The 22,221-nt window shown below is 40.2% G+C and overlaps 1 protein-coding gene across 1 annotated transcript in view; it reads left to right on the top strand.

Moving 5' to 3' along the window:
• The window catches only part of PHEX (phosphate regulating endopeptidase homolog, X-linked), a 145,503-nt gene that overhangs the window by 16,587 nt on the left and 106,695 nt on the right, over nt 1-22,221 (top strand). Inside the window, exon 2 of the mRNA XM_018562426.1 lies at nt 3,699-3,764. Coding sequence (XP_018417928.1) covers nt 3,699-3,764 — 66 coding nt within the window. The remainder of the gene's footprint in view (nt 1-3,698; nt 3,765-22,221) is intronic.

The following is a 22,221-nucleotide window of genomic DNA, read 5'->3' as shown; positions in this document are numbered from 1 at the left end:
AAATACTCTTAATCTTGTGTTCGCCTCCTCCCTACTCAATTCCCTATTGGTGTGCATTCTTGGTGTCATTGAAGCTACCGACCTAACCTATCACACATTTTTGGCCCTTAAACGTGCTTTATTTACCGCCTCCAGGCTAGTGGTTTGCAGATGGATCTCTTCCTCCCCTTCCACTTTGAATCTATGGCTTGTGGAACTTTATAAGATAGTCGCATATGAACGTGTTACTTTTCAACAGAGGGGTGTCTTGCTCCAATTCAACTCTCTATGGGACAGATGGTTGACATACTGTGGTACTGCCATCCCTGACTATGTGGACAGCGAGCTCGCCTATTATTGCCCCCTACGGTCTATTTTCTTAATATGTAACAATCTAGTTGCGTTTGGAGGTGTTGGCTATTCATATTGTATTCTGTGTGTGATATTTCTGCATTGATCAAAATGTGGCTATCATTCAATGGGCCTTGCCGTTTGTTAGTGGCCCATTATTTGTTGAATTTTGTTCTGTTTGTGTTCTTTTTTTTTTTCATTCCTTTTTTTTGTATTTGAAACTAAGCAACATCAGTTAAAAAACTATCTGATTTAAAACATATGTGTCCTATCTTCACCACAATACAGCTGCTGCTGAATGCTGGGTAGGTCCTGGGTGCAGCCCAACCTGCAGTATTGTCATACTTTTCCATGATGCTGGTGGACCCTGCAAATCAGGAGCCCCCTTCACATCAGTGTCCCATTTTATAATCTTCACTAAAGTGTGGCCCCTTCATATCAAGTTATCATCAGGTGTTTCCTTGGTGCTGGTGCAAAGAAAGGCATGACACTGTATGAAAATTTGAAGGCACCCCTTAAAAACCAAAAGGCACCCTGGTTGAGGCTGATCTACACTATGTTTTTTGGAATGTTGCATCCAATGTTTATTCTGTAATTATATGATCCACCATCTGCACTCTCACAGTCCACAGTATATAATGCAAAAATGAGGCCTACATTCACACTTGCGCATAAGCACGTTGAGGTGATTTTGAGGGTTTTTGGGTTTTGTTTGTGCATTTTTAAGCCCTTTAAAAGCTTTAAGGTTTTAGCAAAGGGAAAGCTTGTTACTAAGAGGGGGAGACAGATGTTAGGTGCACAATTGGCTGGAAAACATGTGTGCCACGTTTTTAAGAGAAGTCACTAGTACTCGATAAATGTGAAATAGTCAGCTTGCATTTATTCACAATGCCTCACATGAAATGCATAATCCAATATTTTGGGGCCATGCAGGGTCACTTCCTCAGGGTAGCATAGTGACAAATTGTACATTTGCATGCCAGCTATATACTGTATGAAGAAAAAACACTCAGTTCCTATCACCCCCTCTGATGTCATTATGATGTCATATTCCCACCAAAAGAATGTAAAAAATATGTGGGGAAAACATTCAATGAAGAAAAAGCGTGCTAATGTGTATTGTCATAAGAGTGACCCCTCTGCATGCAGATGCAGAATTAAAGTAATGAATGTGCTGCGCTTCAACTAGAACAATAAATAAATACACAATCTCTATAATAAATATGTGCTAAACAATACAATACAATGCTCACAATTGCTATCCTTGTAAATATCAATCCTAAATAATATCTCTTTAATCATATACTGTATTTCGTGTTCAGATGTGCACAAATGTGGAATTACATGTATAAAGTGCTCAAGATTTGTCCCAAGTGCACCACACTCTTTATCCTTCAACAGTGAAAGTTGTTTATACAAAGTCCATACACCAATTCCAATTATCACCCAGGTGCTCACCCCTCTTAGTGGGCCACTCACCTTATAAGTAGACGTAGGCAGGTCTAAAATCGCTTGATAGGATCTCAAATCGATCTTATTCAAAGGCTGTCTCTCCACAATTGTTACACAGAAAATGACTTCAGCATGTTATCATGAACATAACCAATAAAATATAAAAACAGCCCATAGCGTAAAACCGTAAAATTAAAAAAACTCCTTTATTTAAAAAACTACTCGCATAAGGAAAGTTGACATAAAATCTCAAGTAAAATGTATGCCCGACAACTCTCTCTCCGTTTTACTGTATTCTCTGGGTGCAAAAACGGATCAAACAGGAGCTGTGCTGCCAACCACGTCTGCGAGACTCTGCCCTACGCGTTATGTCACACTGGCCACTGTAGGAGGCTGGTGACCAAGCTGCTTTGCCTAAAAGATATCAATAGGGGTAAGCAATCTCTCAAATCTTTTAGTCGGTGCTTAATCATGATCTGTTCCAATACTCAAAACTTTGAGAATTTCTGATAGTCCTGAATCTTGCCTGCCTGTTTCCGAAAAAGGTTAAATCCAGAAGTCCACCCCTCACAGATGACATAACTGGGAACAGCTCATAGCTTTGGGGTTTAAACCAAGGCGTGATACACATCTGCGAGGTCATGTGAGTGGGCAGGCCCCTAGTGTGCCCTGCTTTGTGCTCCCTATCATTAAACCATGTATTAATGTGAAGAAATGGAATGTGTCAGTAAATACAATAATGTTGTTTTAAAGAGAAACCCCATCTTTTCGAGCGAAAAAAAACACACACTTCTCCATAAAAGAAAAAATGTGCATTTCATATTATTCTGCATTGGAGTCAGTAAAGCACTGTGACTGCAATCAGTGGGTAGCGGGTGCAATGCTCTGGCTCCTGAAGACTATTCCTTCGGATATGGGTGTAACATGAAACATTGTCAGAAAGGTAATCTCTGCACTGCAAACACATTGCTACATGTATCGGTAAACCTTAACATGGTTGACAATTTTCTGGCTTACCCAAAGGGCAGTGTTAAAAGTAATTGTACCATGCAAAGTACACCAACCTGTAGAAACCATAAATCATCACTTGAGGACCGATTTACAGTAGGGTCCCCCCTTTTTCATTATTGTTATAATACAGGATTTATATAACACCTACAGTTTGTACAGCACAACATGGAGGGAAACTACAATTTCAATACAGGAGGATTAGGAGGACCCTGCTCATAAGAGCTTACAATCCAGTTGATAATTGTATAAATAAATATAAATATATAAATATTGATAAGGTCAAGAATGATTTACAGAAATCTCAAACATTGTTATCAGTCTTTGTACGTCGACTCCAGAAAATGTCCTCACTATGTTATGGAGGTGAGGAGAGGAGGAGGTGTTCAGTAGTCATAACACACTTCCTGTCCTAAGAAGACGGCTTCTTCATAGCTACAGTACATTGAGTCAGCGTTGTTACCCTAGGATAGGAAGTGTGTTACTGGCAGAAACACCAGCTGGAAATAAAGGGGAAAAAAAGCTTAATGCATCCACCACATCTAAGGACTGGTAAAATGCATTATATGAGAATGTTGTTCTTGGGTTTAGATATACTTTTACTTTACACATTAAAAGGAATCTTTTCCCTGCCTTTTTGAATAATCCCATATGTCTTAATTTAAGAAAATAAGGCAAGAAGTAAAATTATATCATTCACACATGAGTGAACAGAACATGAAAAACATCTGTATGCAATAATGGTCGACTCTTTTTGTTGTATCCATGGTGATTACCGTAAAAGGAAATGTTTCTTGCGTTACAGTTCTTTGCTTAAAGCAGGTATTTGTATTTTACAGAATGCAGCACTCTGCTGAATGTCATCACAGTGATAACTAATGCAAATCTGTCTTTTTCTTTTTCAACAGTAACTCAAGGACTTATTAATTTTCACAAGGAACGCTTTTGTTTAACTCCAGAATGCATTGAAGCTGGTAAGATTGAACAGAATATATATCTGCCTTTTGATAAATGTGAACTACTGCAATTCTTTAATCTCCTGTGTGACTTTTATGGATATTTGATAGTTTAAAAGAAGCAATTCTTCTATAAGTTACTCTCTGTTTCTTCCTGTTCTTCAGACACAAAGCATTGTAAGCAGTGCTATTTCTTGGAATTTCAATTTTATTACTGATCATGCTGTTATAATAACCCATTAGTTTTAGAGAGACATCAGTAGAATATGGAATAAACCTTTACAGGAAACTTGCTGATAATGCTAAACAGTCATAGCAAATGTTGCTTTTTTGGAACATAATATATTTAAGAATAATTGGTAATGTATGACTAATATATGCATTTAAATGTAGCGTCCATAATATATGGCAGGTAACCAGTCCTTAGGCCCCATTCACACGGCACATTCTGGGATTCCTGTGGCAAGAACCTAAAGAATACTACGGCAGGAATCCCAGCAATTCCGTTTACATGCGCCCGCTGCACCCATTGAAATTAATGACCAGGTTACAGTGACAGGATAGATGTGTCCATTGACAATCATCTTTTCCGAACTGCATTTAATTGTATCATGCACGATTAGATGCGGACTGCCGCTGGCAGATTCAGCCGTTGTCACCCTGTCGTTAACTTCAATGGGTAAAGTGGTCCCATCTGAATGGGACACCTGGGATTTCTGCTGCAGGAATTCATAGATTCTTGCTGCAGGAAACCCAGAACGCCCCGTGTAAATGGGGCACAGATGTGGTGGCTGCATTAGTGAACTTTGTTTCAGGCTTTCTTTCTCTCTATTTTCTCCAGGTAATCCAGCAAAAAACAACTTCCTAGGGTGGCTACACTCACTTTTCCTCTTTATCAACCTGCCCCATGGTTGTCACTCTAGGGCAGGATTACAAACATGTCCTTATCTTTTCATCTCCATTACATGGTGGGGGGGATGTGGAGGGATAAGTAGTTTATAGAAGATTGCAAAATAAAAAATGAACATTGTTTACTTATCTGTTCAGTGCACAGGAAGTTACGAGAACACTGCATTTCTGGCAAGATCAACAGATGTTTTCTTTACTTGCTGAAAATGTTCTTGCCTGATTAATGAAAAGCAGCTGCCGCATCTGAGGTCTGGTAAACTGCAATATTCTACATTTTTCTTCTTGGATTTAGATATCCTTTAAAAATGCATGTAGTATTAGCACTCTTGCTCATGGCTGCTAGAGGGATGTACAGCACACATCCCATAATTTTTCTGTGGCCGGGTGTGACAGGTGCATCATACAGCAATAGCCAGCCGATACAAAATAAATGGCAAGCTGGCTGAAGCTATGACTATATGGGTATGTACAGTGAAGGACCTAAGGAACAAAGGGCCCTGGTGCGAGATTTTTTTTCCCCAACAGTGCCCCCCCTTCCTTCTCAGAAGCCCACCGCCCACTGAAGCCTGTCACTCCCCCACAGAAGCCCATCGCACTGGCTGCACTGGCTGCACTGGCGGTAGGTCTGCTCCTGGATCTCTATATATACTATGGAGAGTACAGCATACAGTAATCTCTATATGTAGACTGATCTCTATATACACACTGATCTACACACTGATCATTATATACACAATGGGGAGTGTAGCACACACTGATCTCTATATATACACTAATCTCTATATATAGACTGATCTCTATATATACACTGATCTCTATATACACAGTGATCTCTCTATATACCGATGCTGGTATTGATATTGGTGCATCACTATTTCAATTCTACACCCGTAGACACAACAGGGTGGAGCAAATCTCTCCAAGCGGAAAACCTCTTCAGCGGTCACTGGAACAAGTGACTACATTAGAAGATTTTCTTTCTGTTCCTGATCTTGAGACAACAATTTTGAAGACGCGCATTAACAAACCTATCAGCGGATCTAACCCATCAAAAGAAAACAAAAACGTTTTTGCTTTTGATGGACTAACCTCATTTAACCTCATTGCTGATGCAAAGTCACACTTTCTTTAGGTCATTTGGGCAGGGGGAGATTTGCAGATCAGACTTGCCTATTACTCTGCTGGATCCGACACTTTATTTTCTCCTGCTAAACACCTCCATGACAGCTCCTTCCTCTTCCTTATGGAAAGCATCTAAACTGCAGGATCCCAGGGTAAGCAGAGAGATTAGGGGGGTGTCTGCTTCACTCACTGCTTTGAGACTTTATCTTTCCTTTGGTATTTATTTTCTGGCAGCTGGCACAATCTCGGGCGATGAGAAGTCCCAGACACATAGTGGAGGTGGGAACGGGGAACTCTTCCATTGCAGGAGTCACAAAGCATATGTAAACTGTGTGCACTCTTTGTGGGCAGAGGTTAATAATCTGGTGACCAGGCTCAGCACAGACAAGGATAGAAGGGGTTAATGATCACTGCTACACAGGCCTTTATTTATGCCCGGAGTCTGGTGCTTACTTCTCCTCTCCCAGATAGCAAGGATAACTTGCTACAAACTTGTGGCGGGGTGAAATTGTAATTTTGTTAACTTGCTGCACACATTCCTGACAAGTTGTAGACTTGCAGAACACTTGCAGCACAAGTTCTAGTTGACACTTTTTGAATTTGTAGCAAATTTGCTTGGCAAGTCTACAGCAAGAGTCCTGCAGGTCTTAGCAAGAGCTCTGCAAGGTCGCTGGTCTGGAGACTTGCAATGCAGACTTGATGTAATTGTGCAACAAAATTGTGAAGCTTGGCAAGTCTGCAAGAGTTTAGCAAGTCATTTTCAAACTTGCAGCTCAATTGCTTGCTATCTGGGTCTGCTATTACTGCTGCTGCGGCTGGGCTCTCTCAAGAAAACTCTTCCCTCTCCAGGGGAGTCGCAGCAACTCCCCGCAGATCTTATTGTCCCACTGATGATTTATTTTGAGCTAGCTCACTGTGCGCGAGGGGAGGATTTTCTGCTGCAGCACAAAATTAACTTTTATCTACTTCATCCTTCCAAGTATTTTCTGCTATCAGCCCCCACCCCCCTAGCACTCTAAGGCAGCTGTCTATTCAGCCTTTTGCTAGCACCGGACCTGGGTGCCAGGGACCAGATCTCACTGCCCCCCACCCCCTGCCACAGGCCCTGGTGCAGCCGCACCGGCTGCAACGGCAGTAGTTCTGCCCCTGGGTATGTATGCAAATTACACTGCCTGTGTGCTGGGACTCTCTGCATTTGGGGCAGTGCTTAAGTGACAGTAAACATATAAGAAGTGGGATTTGGATATATATACATCCAGCGAACCCAATTTCTTAACTATCTGCTGTAGTATACATTCATATTCAGTGAATACATTGAGGCTCCTGTTTGCACTACACAATAAAATTGGAAATAATGCTTTTCTTGTGGCTATATGCAGATAATTTGCATTAGTAACTTTTATGTTTAAAGTCAACAATAAACAAGTCAAACAATAAATGATACAGACAGTCACAAGGATTAACAGTAACTTGCTACTGCCAGGGAACTCAGCTCACAACTACTTTTATGTTACCACCAATACCTCAGCTTGCCAGGCTGAATACAACATGTGAATCCTCAACCACAGGTCCATGCAGTGCTTCCGAGAAACCAGGAGTTTTATTAAAGAGCTTCCGTACTCAATGACCCTGATTTACTAAGGGAGTAGAGCAAACTTTCAAAGCAAATTTTCACTTTGTAAAATAATTTTCACTTACCTTAGTAAATGAGGTAAAACAAAATAAAAATTTACTTTCCAAAGAATACTTAATAATTTGCAAGGAACATTTTAAACCAATAGATTTTTGCTTCCAGTCACTACAACTACACCTTATTTACCAAACTAACTGAAAATTACTTTTGCAACGAGAAAATTAAATTTGTATAGAGAATCTCTTGACTTAGTGAATCAGGTGAAGTTGTGCTGCCTTTAATCATCCAATCAAGGCAGCCCAGCTGTAGCTACTCACTTTTTGATTGTCTCTCTATAAAGGTGGCCATACACTTTACAACCCTCACAAGACTTTTGTCTTGCGAGGGTTGTAAAGTACTTAAAAAAACATACGATCTGCCCATCTTGGACAGGCAGATCGTACTTGCGATCATCGCAAGCCCATCCCCCTGAGGGGCGGGCTTGCGATGACTGCAATGAGGGGCGGGCTTCCGATGACTGCAAACGGGCGCGTGCGCACACCGGCCCTTACGGCAGTTGTCGAACAAGCAGGCCACTAGCTCGTACGATTCTCGGCGGGTTTTCCAGCCTGCTTGTTCGACAGAAGTCGTGCGACCGTACAGTAGAAATGGTCCCACGCCTTCCATACACTGCACGATTATCGTACGATCGCGGGATTTCCCACGATTCTCGTACGAGAATTGTGCAGTGTATGGGCTCCTTACAACCATCGCAAGACTTTTGTCTTGCGATGGTTGTAAGGTCATTAAAAAAACGTATGATCTGCCCATATTGGACAGGCAGATCGTACTTGCGATCATCGCAGCTCTCCCCCCCGAGGGGCGTGCTTCCGATAACTGCAATGTTGAACAGGCAGTGTGCGCTTGCGCACACCGGCCCGTGCAGCATTTGTCTTACCAGCAGGCCACAAACCGTACGATTCTCGGCTGGTTTGAGCGCGCTCGTAAGACAAAAGACGTGCGACCGTACAGTAGAAACGGTTGCAGCCTTCCATACACCTGCCGATTATTGTACGATTGCGGGATTTCCCGCAATTATCGTACGATAATCGGCAGGTGTATGGGCACCTTAACTGATATTCCATATAAGACTGGGTTCTGAGAGGGGATGAAATTACACTATTCTTAAACTATCCCTATGGAAGTGAACCACTGCATACAGCTTGCAGTTGTCAGATTTCAGACCCTGGAAGAACCACTGATATACAAATGAGCTGATTTTCTCATCCAGAAGTGTTATTTGCCTGTGGAATCAGTGGGAACTATTTTGTGTCTGTATACACCTTAGCCAATGACAGCTATTACATGATAGGAAAGAAGAGTGGCCTCATTTAGCTAGTTTTTTTAAAATCTTTCACACGTGTATGACTGTTAGTAGCAAGGGGATACCATAAACAATAACTTGCATTTTCAAAAACAGGTCCTAATTCTTAGGTGCAGTAACCCATAGCAATCAGCAGAATTCAAAATTGACTGTTGTGGTGTCAACAAAAGTGAATTCTAATTGGCCCTGCACCTATGAATAAGGACTGCAACTATAACTAAAGGCAAAACTGTTTTTAAGACCCCATTCACACTGAGCGACTTGTAGTGTGATTTCCGCTCAAATGTAGCTCGTCTAATAGCTTAAGCTTTCAATTTCAATTAAGCTTTTCACATCTCACAGCTCAATGTCGCTTGTAGCTTGTAGCTCCAGCTTGTCGCTCAAACATTACCTATTTTTCCAGCAGATTTTGTTCGATTTGGCCCCAAAAGGCTTTGATAGACTGCCAAAAGAAGCTCTACGTAGTGCGACAAAAAATGCACTGTAGCTCAATGTAGCTCAATGTCTCTCAGCTCAAATCAGCGCTTTTTCATGTAGCTCAGTGTGAATGGGGCTAGCGGTTAGATCCACTTTGACGTTTATTCACTTTCTGTAACTTTCCTGATCACCAGTGTCACCAGAAATAAAATGTTTTGATGGTAGTTGGTACAGTCTTTAGCTAGACACTCCCTGCCTCACTCTGTTTGTTGCACAGTTTTTAGTTTCTTTTTCCAAGTAGAAGAAAGGCATTGTCTTCTAACACCTTAAGAAAGAGTTAAAGGAGAACTATGAGGGGAGTGCTTTTCACTCACCTCATAGTTTTAGCCGACCTGTGACAATGAGACTGTCACAGGTCGGCTCAGTAGATCGGGAGGTGAGCGGACACATACCGGGTTCGCTCGCCTCTCGATCCTGTCACGGCTCTCTGCCGTGACAGGGGGAGGGGTTGGATTCGCCAGCGCTGACGGGCAGAACGGACGGGGAGGGGGGCGGGTACAGCTGGCTCTGCCTCTAGATAGGCAGAGCCAGCTGTCACTCACGCAGCTGGGCGGATCCCGTCATCTACGTCGGGATCCGCTCAGGCTGCGGCGTCTCAGTATACCGCGAGCTGTAGCTCGCGGTATACTGAGCTTAGGGTAACGGGAGGACGCTAGTTTGTGTCCTCCCGTTACCCCAAGGAGAACTATGGGGAAAAACACTGACCCCATAGTTCTCCTTTAAGCTGCCAGTGGATTTTGCCAAGTTAGAACAGACTGTGAATAGGAGGCATGTCATTGCAGGTATAGGCATTTAAAAACAGAACAGTATGGAGACAGATTGTTGAAGCTTTTACACACTCCCCTTTCTGCTTTAAGCTAACTGTGTCTAAAAAAAGCACAGAAATCTGAATGAGCACATAGCTGCAAGATAGACCCTGTGGCATGATTTCAGTAACACTTTTTCTAGCAATTGAAGATCAGATTATAGTCTACTGCATTATTCTTATGTCTGTTCTCACTCATTAGAAGAAAATCTTTCTACAGTTTGGAGAGCTGTTATCCCTGCTGCTATTATTTCTTCTCTGCATAAACACCTGGTTTTCTGCATAACCTTTCTGCACACAAATAAAACAACAAGTGTCATCAGGAATCTGTGCATTCCCTATATTTCAACAGTGAGCAGCCTTCTGTTCCCCAAGATAAAGCTGATTTGCAACAGGTATAGGTATCTGCTAGACCCAAACACCTTCCTTTAACCTTAAAGAGAGCTCTGAAACAAACAAGGCAGAAATATCTGACAATTTGTCTAATCTGTGGAATATGTCTATCCAATGCATGATTGTTGCTGATAAATCATTTACAGGTCTATTCAATATAAGGTGACGATTTTGGAGAAGGCAGGAGAAGTGAACAATCTAGGACAACATATCTGAACTGGAAAGTTAGCTGAATTGGAGAATTTTTCCAAAACAGCTATTTTGGCCAGATTGTTCACTTCTCGTGCCTTCTCCAAACTCTTCACCCTTTTGTGAATAGATCCGTTAATGATACAGAGCAACTACATAGAGCACTTGCAAAGCTAAAACCAGCCAATGAAAGCTATAAGAGACAGTCTGAAAAATATTTTTTTCTTCTATCATTGTACTGTGAAGAGGAGTCTGTTCAAGAGCTCAACAACTTCACTGCTCTTAACAAAAAAGACAAATCATATCCATTGGGGCCAAGTCACAAATAGTAAAAAAAGTTTCCGAGCACACTCACAAGCTAGCATGTAAAAAAACTTGTCTCACTACTAAGGTTAAAAACAGAGGTTTGGATACACGTCTTCTGCAGAAAATGTGAAAGCCGCACAGCCACGCCAAGGCACCTCTTATAGTGCGGTCCTAACTCTAAACTATGAGAGTCTCCATCGTGGAGCACATGGGGCAGAAGATAAAATTGGGTGCAGGTTTGTCAGGAGGAAGCCCAACCTCCCTTAAAGGCACAGGAACACACAAGGGATCCCGCACATCCCAATGGCAGCTGAGACCCCCCATGCATCACTGCACCAGATCAGTCTTCTGCAGAAAATGTGAAAGCCGCACAGCCACGCCAAGGCACCTCTTATAGTGCGGTCCTAACTCTAAACTATGAGAGTCTCCATCGTGGAGCACATGGGGCAGAAGATAAAATTGGGTGCAGGTTTGTCAGGAGGAAGCCCAACCTCCCTTAAAGGCATCAGTGCAGTGATGCAGGAAAACGTTTTGCTATTTTACTGTTTAAAGCCCATTCCATGTGCACCTTGTTGTAAAGCTGGTGATGAATTGATGAGTGCGTTTGTCATTTGTTTTACAAGTCACAGATAGATGACAAGATATAAAAACTGCATGAAACAGCATCCGGCTACTCAACTCTCCAAGCTTTCTATAAGATCCTCTAGATCACTAAGGCCCCACTTATAGCTATTATTTCTAAGATCCTGTATTGATAAGAGGAGCCATAACATTACTGGGTCCCCCAAAAAATGAGGGTACAACAGATAAATGTGGCTGCAACCCATTGGGTAAATTGGTGGACGTGTGCGAATTCATGATAGACCCATCACCCTTAGCGGAAAGTGAACCACCATGTGAATTACCAGTGTGTGAGCTTGTGCACCTCCAAGTGATTGCCCACCACCTTTGTGTCGTTTCCGAGCTTTGACGCAGGTGTAAACTGCTGTGGATTTCGGAAAAAAAAAGAAGATAAAGAAGAGGCATTGGACTCATATTCTGATTCATCCTGCCTTTGTAATACTGATCTATTTTTTTGAGGGGGCTAATCGTTGAAGCCTATTCCATTTATAGGCATGTCCTATGCAAAAGGCCATTTTATCACTAATTCATTTTTTATCCTTTCTTTTGTATGATTTCTTCGTTGAAGGATTCAATATGTCCCCTCCGTTCCTTTTTTGGGAGTATTACATAGTAGTAGTAGTAGTATTACATAATTCTTACATAGTAAGAATTGATATTGTATAAAGATTGAATTTCTTCATCAAGATTGGTTAGTTCTTAAGAGTAATAACCTTTGAGAAACTCCATTATCTTAAAAAAACATTTTTAGAGATTCGCTTGCCAGGCCAATTTTAGACTATTGTCAATACTGGAAATGTTGGGGGAAATTTGAATACGTAGTCCCCAAGAGATGTAACCCTCTTCTAGATATTTGTCAAAGTATTGATTATGCCAAAAGGCAATGGATTTATTTTCCAATAATTTCCTTAATATAAAAATGAATGTGTCGATTTCAGATTTATGAGAGGATGGGTGCAAACAACCATGATGTATTTTAGACATAAAACCTTTCCATAGTGAGCCACAAAATTCAGCCATCATTACCAAACAGTTCAAAGTTCATCAATAGGAAATATATAGTTGATATAAATCAAACCAAAGAAAAAATGCAAGGTGTTACAGAAAGTAACAGCAAAAAATGGCAAAAAGACAAATAGAAATAATACACAGTTGGCTGGTGAAAAGATGAGTGTTATCCACCCAGAATACTCAAAAATGTAAATCAGTGATAGCCCTGTGTGGGGGTCATGACTATCACACCCCTGAGTTAATCAAGGAAACCTTCTGGAATCAGCTATCCAGATACTGCACCTAGTGGAGCTTTAAAATTGATACTCATGGACAAACCCAAATCTCTCTATGGCATTACCCAAAAAAATCTCAAAAAGCTTTGCACCAATAAAACTAACCTGCTGCGTGCACTTTAAATAAATTAAACCCTATCAATAACAATTAAACAGTGCCACACTTGCAAAATACCACAATGAGGTATATTGCAAAGCACTCCAAATTAACAATACAATATTAATACATAATAAATAAAATATTTCTCACAACCTAAATGTAACTATATTGTGAACTCACTGGCAAAAATGTGAAAAAATATGGAAAAAAAATCAAAATGTTTCTAAAAGTGTCCTCATTTCTTATAGAAGCAGTTCAAATGTCAATCCATTTAGTGATATCAAAGTTAATTGCACTCTTGTGTACATGCTGCTAATCCTCCACTACTTCCGAAATGGATGCTTACCTCCTTCTTAGACCTCTCTCACGAAAGGTCTAAAAGCACATAGTTATCCAGTATCCTTGCTAGGCAACTTGTTCAACTTCTCTTTTAATAGACATGGATAATCCTCTTCATACACATTGAGAATCATAGCACATACCAGTCAGTGCTCATTCAAGCACATTTCTTTAAAACTACCCACATAAAACAGATAAAAATGCATTTGAAAGACATTAGCCTGAAGAATGGCTTTCAGAACATCCCACAGCCACAGATATCCCGATCCACCTTATCTGCTATACACAGTCAAGTGCAGTAAATCCTGGGGTGTCTCCAATTCCTCTAACTCACCCTGTGCGCATTGCGTCACCAATCACGTGACTTCATCAGGAGAACCTGATGAAGTCACGTGATATTTTTACATGAAGAGTTTAGGTCCACTTTAAAGTAGATGCAAACCTTAACTAAATGGCATTTACTTTGCTGAAACTCTATCATAAACAGTTGCTTTTCCAAATAAATTATTTGTTCATACCTGTTGCAAAGAGCCTATAAGAAATCAGTAGCGCCGAGATCCAAAAAAAAGATTAGAAAATGTGAAAATAGTATTCTCTGGAAAAAAAATCACGATTAAGTTTTTTTTTAATTCACAGGGCTTTAGCAAACTAAACAGCATTAAGGTATTGTTTACATTTACTTGAGCATATTAAAGCTTAAAATATTATTTAAAGCAGAATTCAAGGCAGATAAAAATAAAAAAAATAATGCAGCTTTTCATTAAGTAATACATCATTAAATTTGTTTTTTTTTTGCAAGCAGTCTAAATATTTAAAATTGCCTTAGTATCAGCCTCTTGCAATCATCTGTACATCAATGCTTAGACTGGGAGAGGGAGGAGCATCACAAGGAGCCAATCAGTTATGCTGTGGTGCTCATGTGCTAACAAGGAACATGCTGATAGGAGAGCATCAATCATGATCTCACCACTTTTCTCCACTTTAACTGCTTCCCCAAGGCAGGGATGGAAACAACACCCCAGTTACTGGGACTGAACACTCTGATGTCAGAAACTGACTTCACTCCTTCCCACAGCGAGTTATATAGAAACTTGTAAGAGTTCCTGAGAGGTGTTTTATGTTTCTGGAAGGCTTCTCAGATAAATGCCATTGTTAGGTTAGACCAAGGTTGACACAAAGCTGCTTTCTCACAATGGGCAAAGGGGTGTATTATTTTTTTTTTCATTGTTTAGAACCAGTTTTCTGACAATGGTGTAGCGGTCCCTATTGTTTTTCTATTGTTTGTGGCTGGCTTTCCCACAATGGGATATTGCTTTGGGGAAACCACACACCAAAGCTGGACAGCAATTGCCTGGCCTTTGGCATTTACAGTAACTGACTTTAGATGGCATTTGTGATGCTGTGCTGCTATCTAGAGTTGGAAAAAATAGATACACCTGCCATAGAATTTAATGCAACTGTAAGGACGATGCCCACAGGTGTTGGCTACCAATTTTCTAATACAAGCATGCAGCCCAGGTTGAATAGTTAGGACTTCATGATGGAACTTTGACCAAAAAGGCCTTCACTGGAACAAAGGAAGACTAAGGGACACACTTTGGGAGAGACTGCAACCAGAATCCATTTTCCTGAGAACGTTTGATAGTCACGAAGTTCCTGTTCAATACGGAATTTGTAGACCTGACACAACGGAAGTTAAGTGACCTTCTGGTGTTTCCTCTTATACAAACCATTAAACGTGCTAGAGAAGGGATAGTGTATGCATGTGTATGTATGATTGTAGCAGCCTGTACGTTTTTCTTTACCTGTAACTAAGTTGTTTGTGCACGCAGCATTTTTGTATAGTAAAAGTATGTTAAATACTAGTGGCGTCAGTTTCCCTGTCTTTACTACAAGAATTAGACAAATAGCTGTAAAATATGTAATTTTATTGGTATCTATCTTCATTTTGTACATTTACCAGTAGCTGCCTCATTTCCCACCCTCGGCTTATATTCAAGTCAATACTTTTTCCCAGTTTTTTGTGGTAAAATTAGGTACCTCGGCTTATATTCGGGACGGCTTATACTCGAGTATATACGGTATATATATCCAGGTCTGTGGCTTGCACAGCTGTGCCTCACAGCACAGCCCTTTCTACCAGGGGAGGAGACCTGATCTCTCTGTGCTGCAGTTTAGTAACACTTACAAGTCTTGTCCCTCCTCCAGTCTGTGACTAAACCAGTGAAAGGAGACGCGGCAGATTTGAGATAAATGTGATTGTAATGAATGCTAGCAAAAAATTGCCACCTTTAAAATGTAAACCACATTAACCATCTGTATTTCATCAACACATAAATGATGAATATATATAGATATATACTGTATATGTATATATATAAATATATATATATATATATATACACAACACAATGACATTTTTTGATTTTATCCTGGTGTTCAGCTTTAAAATTATTTGTGATGATCAAATCATTTAACATGGTTGGATCCTGTACAGAAGCAAAAGTTAGACATCATATATGTATGGTTTAGGCAATACAGAAGATGGTAACACACTATATCATTAAAACAAGGCCTATGATATATTTCAGCAGGTTCTGTATTTTGTCCCAAATGTATGAGAAGAAACAAAAATTATTGGAATAAAGATAAATATCTGTGGCAGAAACCCTGCCTTGGTGCAGTTGAGTAGGGTCGAAGAATAAGGGGTTATTCTGCAATGGAAACAGATGCTGGTGTCATATAAATATTTTCAGTTCTATCTGCAGCAGATGAGGACAATTTGCTTTGCAGAGGAATGTCTGCAGTATACTCCGGAGCTGCTTAAATATTCGCTTTTCATTTTAAATAAATTGAATTTGTCACAGACCCATGGAAATGCAGATGTGCAAATCTTGCTTCGTCTAAACCTTATGATTTGATTTGCATATGTCTGAACATAAATATAACAATGTGAATAGAATTAGGGCTGCATTGTACCCACTTGTAATACAGCCCACTATCTCAGCTATGCCTGCAGTTGCTGTGTATTTAATTTAGTATCACTGTGCCTAATTCATTTTCTCTTTCAGAGAAATACAATAGTTTTTTCCAGGATTACCTATTTCCGTATATAATTAAAATAGAGTTTAGATTGATTTTTCACACTACAGTAAGCCCAGCAAGAGCTAGTGGGCCTATATGGTCTCCTTTGTATGGTTCTTCACCGCCATGTCACTCAGCGTGTGATGTCATCTACTTGCATGCTGTCCCTGCGTGTGAACCCCTGTTATAAGTCAATTAGGCCCACATCTTTCCCACCCCCTCCCCAATCCAAACGCAATAGGATGAGGGCAGAAATGACACCAATCACATCATCTAGGGCGGAAGTGAGGCCAAAACTTAGGGGCAATGAGAGGAAATGATGCATGCAGCATAAGAGCCTTCACGCGCATACAACCAAACATCACCACCCCATCTGGAGAGGAACCTTCTCCCACTCCCCCACCTCACAATGATAAGGAATATATCACCTTGATGGCTATTTATCCATTGTTAGTAGAAGATGACTGATGAAGTGGAAGGGTACCTTATGTGATATATATATATATATATATAAAAAAACCAAAACCATATGTTGGATATGACTATATCATTGTAGCAACTGAAAAGTCCCATGTACAATATCTATCATAGTTTACATCTGAATGACATGATTTAGGTTAGCTTGCTGCTAGGCAACCATATAAATACTCACATATTGTATCTCTATCTGGTAGACCTGGTAATTTCCTTAGACTGACACAAATCTGTATGCAATCAACAGCCACACAATGCAATTTGAAACATATTCACAGTGAAATAATGCAACAATCTCTCTGGGAGTAAGACGTCTTTGCTCAGTACACAGAAGGCCACTTATTAGTTTGTATAATTGAATATCCCAAAACAGACAGTGCACAGAAATATGTATAGAGTTAAAAATTATGAAAAAAAAGACAATGACAGAAATGTGGCTATTTGCTATGAAATAAAAAAGGATACAAAACTGAAAAACAATCACCATTGGGCAGCATGGTCATGCTGTTGGTGTGGAGTGCACCTAGTAATTTCCATACCCTCCATGTTTCAAACACACTCCCAGATTAATTTCCAAGTTAATTTTTCATGCTACTCAGTGTATAGAGCAAAAAAGGGGTGGAACAGGCTTATCCCCTTTGCAATTCACCTTTTAAGGTGGCACCTTGACTAGTGTGAAGAGAGTACTTGCCTCCTGAAGTAGCTCCAGGTTATTTGGACAAGTTAGTTCTGTTGGCTGGGTCAGAGTTAGGATTTCTGACACAAGCGAATAATCCTAATCACAGTTGAGTCCAAAAAACAGATGACCTCCGCAAGCAGGGTCCATTTTTTCAGTCTCTCTCTGTTTCTATAAGAACAGTACACACCATTTTGCATCTGTATGTCACTCATAATGCATACAAACAGAAGGAATCATTTTCATCTCCATGTGACATATTTTTGACCTTATTGTATTATGAAACATAATACTTCTGATCTAAGAAAAATGACAGTTGATTGCAGACAGTTCTTAGCCTCAGTGTTTAAAGAACTTTTCTTCCCTTCTGCTTTTGCAGTGACAAGGTCTTTAGGATTCTTTTAAGGGCTTTTTAGGTGATTGTTTGATTAAATTTACCTACAGCAACAAGTCTGTAGTCCTGTTAGAGATTCATTAGCAGTGAGGTGTTAAAAGAGGACTAAAGCCAAACCTTTTTTTGGCTTTAGTACTATTTTGGGTCAAAGGAAGATATTTAATAATGGATCCATGTGACCAAAAGCTAGCATATAACGGGCTATTGCCTGCTATTTGCTGACAGTGCAGAGCTGCTTGGAGGAGAACTGGAGGAACAGAGAGGGGTGGGGGAATCCCTGCGGGAAATGGTGACTAGCAGTCACCACTCTCTACAGGAAGAAGACCATGACCTGAGCAATCAGAGGTTCGTGACCACTCTGCTCTCGGTGTATAGAACTAGTATGTGACAGCTGCAGTGTCACATGCTGGCTCTAAGTATTGGGTACACTTTACTCTCCCAATACTTCTCCTTTAATTCAGGTCTACAAGCCTATTTAGGTTGGTTCTAAATTATGAGCATTTGTTCCCTCGAATGATTTAGAAATGTATCTGGAATATCATACCACTGTTTATATCTAATGCTACAAAGGGAAAGTAGAAGTTAAACGAAGAGGTTAACTAAAGTTTTAACTATACATTTTAGGATTAAGAAAACTAATTAGGGCTAACTAATAATTTTACTCTGTGATTTGTCCCTTTAATAAATGCACTAGACTCATGTTTCTGGTACAAAGCATTTTTTTAAAGTTTGGTGCTACAAGCAAATAAACACAAATGTAAAAAGTCGATTTAATACAGAACACGCTGACAGCAGAGCAACACTGGTTACACAAGAGCAGCTATGATCAGTTTCTGAAGCTTGAAGAGCTACTAGTATACAAGTCACTTGATCTCCTAAGCCAGACACTTAGGGGCTGAATTATATCATGTTTGCACAGCGAATATCTGTGCAAACAATGTTCGCAGTACATTACAGCCACTAGATGGAGCTGAACAAAATAGAAATGATCTATGCTCTGTGAACATTGTTTGCACAGATATACACTGTGCGAATGCATTATAAATCAGCCTTTTATATTAATTTGCTATCAGTACCAATGTTGCTTTAAAGGAGAACTACGGGGTTAAGGCTTTTCCCCATATTTCTCCTTAGGGTAACGGGAGGACACAAACTAGTGTCCTCCAGTCACCCTAAGCTCAGTATTCCTGTTTGGGAACTACTAATTTCTGATCTGGTGAGAAAGCATAGTTACACAGAGGTCCTACTTTTTTTAATTCATCCGCAAGGTATGGCTGTTAGTTCCTTGGGGATACCATAACAGAATTAAATTTATTAAAGGAGAACTGTGGGGTTAGGGCTTTTCCCCATAGTTCTCCTTAGGGTAACGGGAGGACACAAACTAGCGTCCTCCCATCACCCTAAGCTCAGTATACCGCGATCTACAGCTCGTGGTATACTGAGACGCCGCAGCTGAAGCGGATCCCGACAATGCGTGAGTGACAGCTGGCTCTGCCTATCTAGAATAGAGCCAGCTGTACCCGCCCCCTCTCCCGTCCGTTCCGCCAGTCAGCGCTGGAGGATCGGAGCAGGGAGGGGGAATCCAGCCCCTCCCCTATCATGGCAGAGAGCCGTGACAGGATCGAGAAGTGAGTGAACGCCGGTATGTGTTCGATCACTTCCCGATCTACTGAGCCGAACTGTGACAGTCTCATTGTCACAGGTCGGCCAGAATTATGAGGTGAGTGAAAAGCACTAACCTCATAGTTCTCCTTTAACTAATTACACGCAACAAATCAAGCAGCAAATCATACAGTAACCAATCAGAATCCATTTATTTTTTGACTATTTTTTATACTGCGCCATGGCTATGTTTATGTTCATCTTTCAAAATATTGAATGCTTTTATAGATTCTGTAATAGCTTTTTCTATCAGTTCTTGAGTGCATGATAGGGAGTAGCCAACTACCTGGGCATATTTCTCGGTTTGAAACAAGTCAGCTAGTAGTAATGTTAACGTTATATTGGTTAGGTCATTGTTTCCCAACCAGTGTTTCAAAGCTGATGATCTCATCCATGAACTGCACACACCATTGCTCACAGGTTTGTCTTCCTGTTGGATCAATAAGGTGATTTGTCATGCTTGTTTTTCAATACAGTGCAGGAGGACATAATTCTATTGTATATTTACCCCAGTGACTAGCCATTCTTCATTTCAGGGTTAGGACCTTCATAGTTCGTACTATAGACTGTCCCAGTGCCAACATTCACTTTTGTGATGGTAATCATAATTACATTATATTTTAGCCTAATAGGAACCCTTTGGAGACTCCTTGCCAAGCAGCTTTACAGTCAGGTACATATAAGCATTATTTGCTATCTGCTGTTTACAGATTACTTATTATAGTGATATAGTTATATGTTAGCATGTATACTTTTTTTTCTGTATCATGCTGAATATTATTTAAGTATTACTTTTTAATACATAATATATTTATTACATTTTATTTCTCACTGGGATAATGGCATATAAAAGATGTTTCCGATGCAGTATGAACCCCAAAACATTTTTCATCCCTCTGTATGCCAATAAAAAGCCCAAATTAAAGTGACCCTCATCTTAGGTAAACTAAAGTAGGAACAGTCAGATAAAAAGCTTTATAAAGATACATTCTGTAGTTCTGATGTAGGTACTTAACCTGACCTTTACACTTAAACTTTATTGAACCAAGCACCTTAAAGTGTAGTTCCACTTTTGCAGTCAAATTTGAAAAAACCCCTATCTCTATATGTTTGTTAAGTGTTCCCGTTCATACAGCATACCAAAAAGAATACCAATATATATATATAAAAAAAATAATTCTCACCTTACTTGTTTCTTTGGTGCAGGATTATACACAGGACTACAAGCTATTCTAAACAATTTCAGAGGGACAACTGCAGACTGTGGTTTCCTCTCATTAACATATAATGAAGAATCCTACCCTCCAGGTCATTATCCTTTTGTTAAGACAGGCAATGTTAAAATTTAGTTTACAACTGATAATGGAATCAGCCAGTACAGTACAGACAGGGTTAATTAGAGTAAAAATAACTTCCCACAGCCCCCTCCTTAACATTACATAGGAGGGAAGCTAGGTAGGATTTCTAGACAAGCATACCGCACTTAACTATGTCAGTAGCAATTTTTAATTTTAATTTTTTAAGCTTTGCTATGTGAATGGTAACTAGTGATGAGACGAACACCCCCGTGTTCGGTTCGAATTCGAACTTTCGAACATGAGGAAAGTTTGTGTTCAAACTCAAACACAATGCAAGTCTATGTGGGTAAAACATTGAAAATCCGGGGATCCGGGTACTGCCTTGGGGGACGTGAATCAATGGATTCGGCTCTACAAGTTTAAACAGACTCCCGGTGGCAAAAGTCGCCGGGAGTCTGTTTAAACAGCCCTGATGCTGGCGACGTACACTGTACATCGTCAGTCACGAAGGGGTTAAAAAATACAGGTTTTAAAGGAGCAGTGGTTTTTACATTGCTTAAAGTGTAACAATAAAAATGAAAAATTCCTTTAAATATCGTGCTTGGGGGGTCCCCTTAAACATCCAGTGTTGTCCACGATGACGACAACTCAATGAAATACAAAATAAAACAATAAAAAAATAAATAGAAATAATGGAAAAAAAAACAGACAACCGCCGTCCCATCGCTGCGAAAAACACCTGCCACAGAATGGCATTTTGACCGATTGCGGTAACATACAAACATTTGGGCAGCGGAGCTAGCAGTGACAGTGACAACTAGCTCTGCCCAACTGTTTACAGTTGTAATAGGTGAGCCATGGTTGGGCAGAGTCATCATGATCTGTGTTCAGGTGCAAGGCTTTAGCCAATCAGGGCTCACAAAGCACATGCCGAACACACAAACTACCGATGTTCGAGTCAAACTCACGTTCGGCTCGAACATCGAGCCCAACCCTAATGGTAACATGTATCAAATTTAAAAAAAGTATTATACCAGTTTATCTGCAAAAGTGGAACTACACTTTAACCCTACATATTAACGTAAACCTTTCCGGAGGGAAACATCAGGGCTGCGATTGCTAACATCTTCTGAAAATTATAATTGCTTATTTATCATGCTGATATTCTGGCTTCAGTACTATCTAAGATGCGGACCTAATATAAGCATGCATATCAGGAAAATGTGAACTTCAAAACTGGCTATAACTTGCGCTGATGCACATTAAAAAACAAAACTGCACTTTTTAGCAAATGCATGTCAATGCAGCTCACAGATGTGAACCATCAAAGACAATGACAAAGCT

This window comes from Nanorana parkeri, unplaced genomic scaffold (assembly GCF_000935625.1).
Source record: "Nanorana parkeri isolate BGI_ZX_2015 unplaced genomic scaffold, ASM93562v1 scaffold577, whole genome shotgun sequence".
Lineage (NCBI taxonomy): Eukaryota > Metazoa > Chordata > Amphibia > Anura > Dicroglossidae > Nanorana > Nanorana parkeri.
This window is presented reverse-complemented; position numbering and strand designations above follow the sequence as displayed.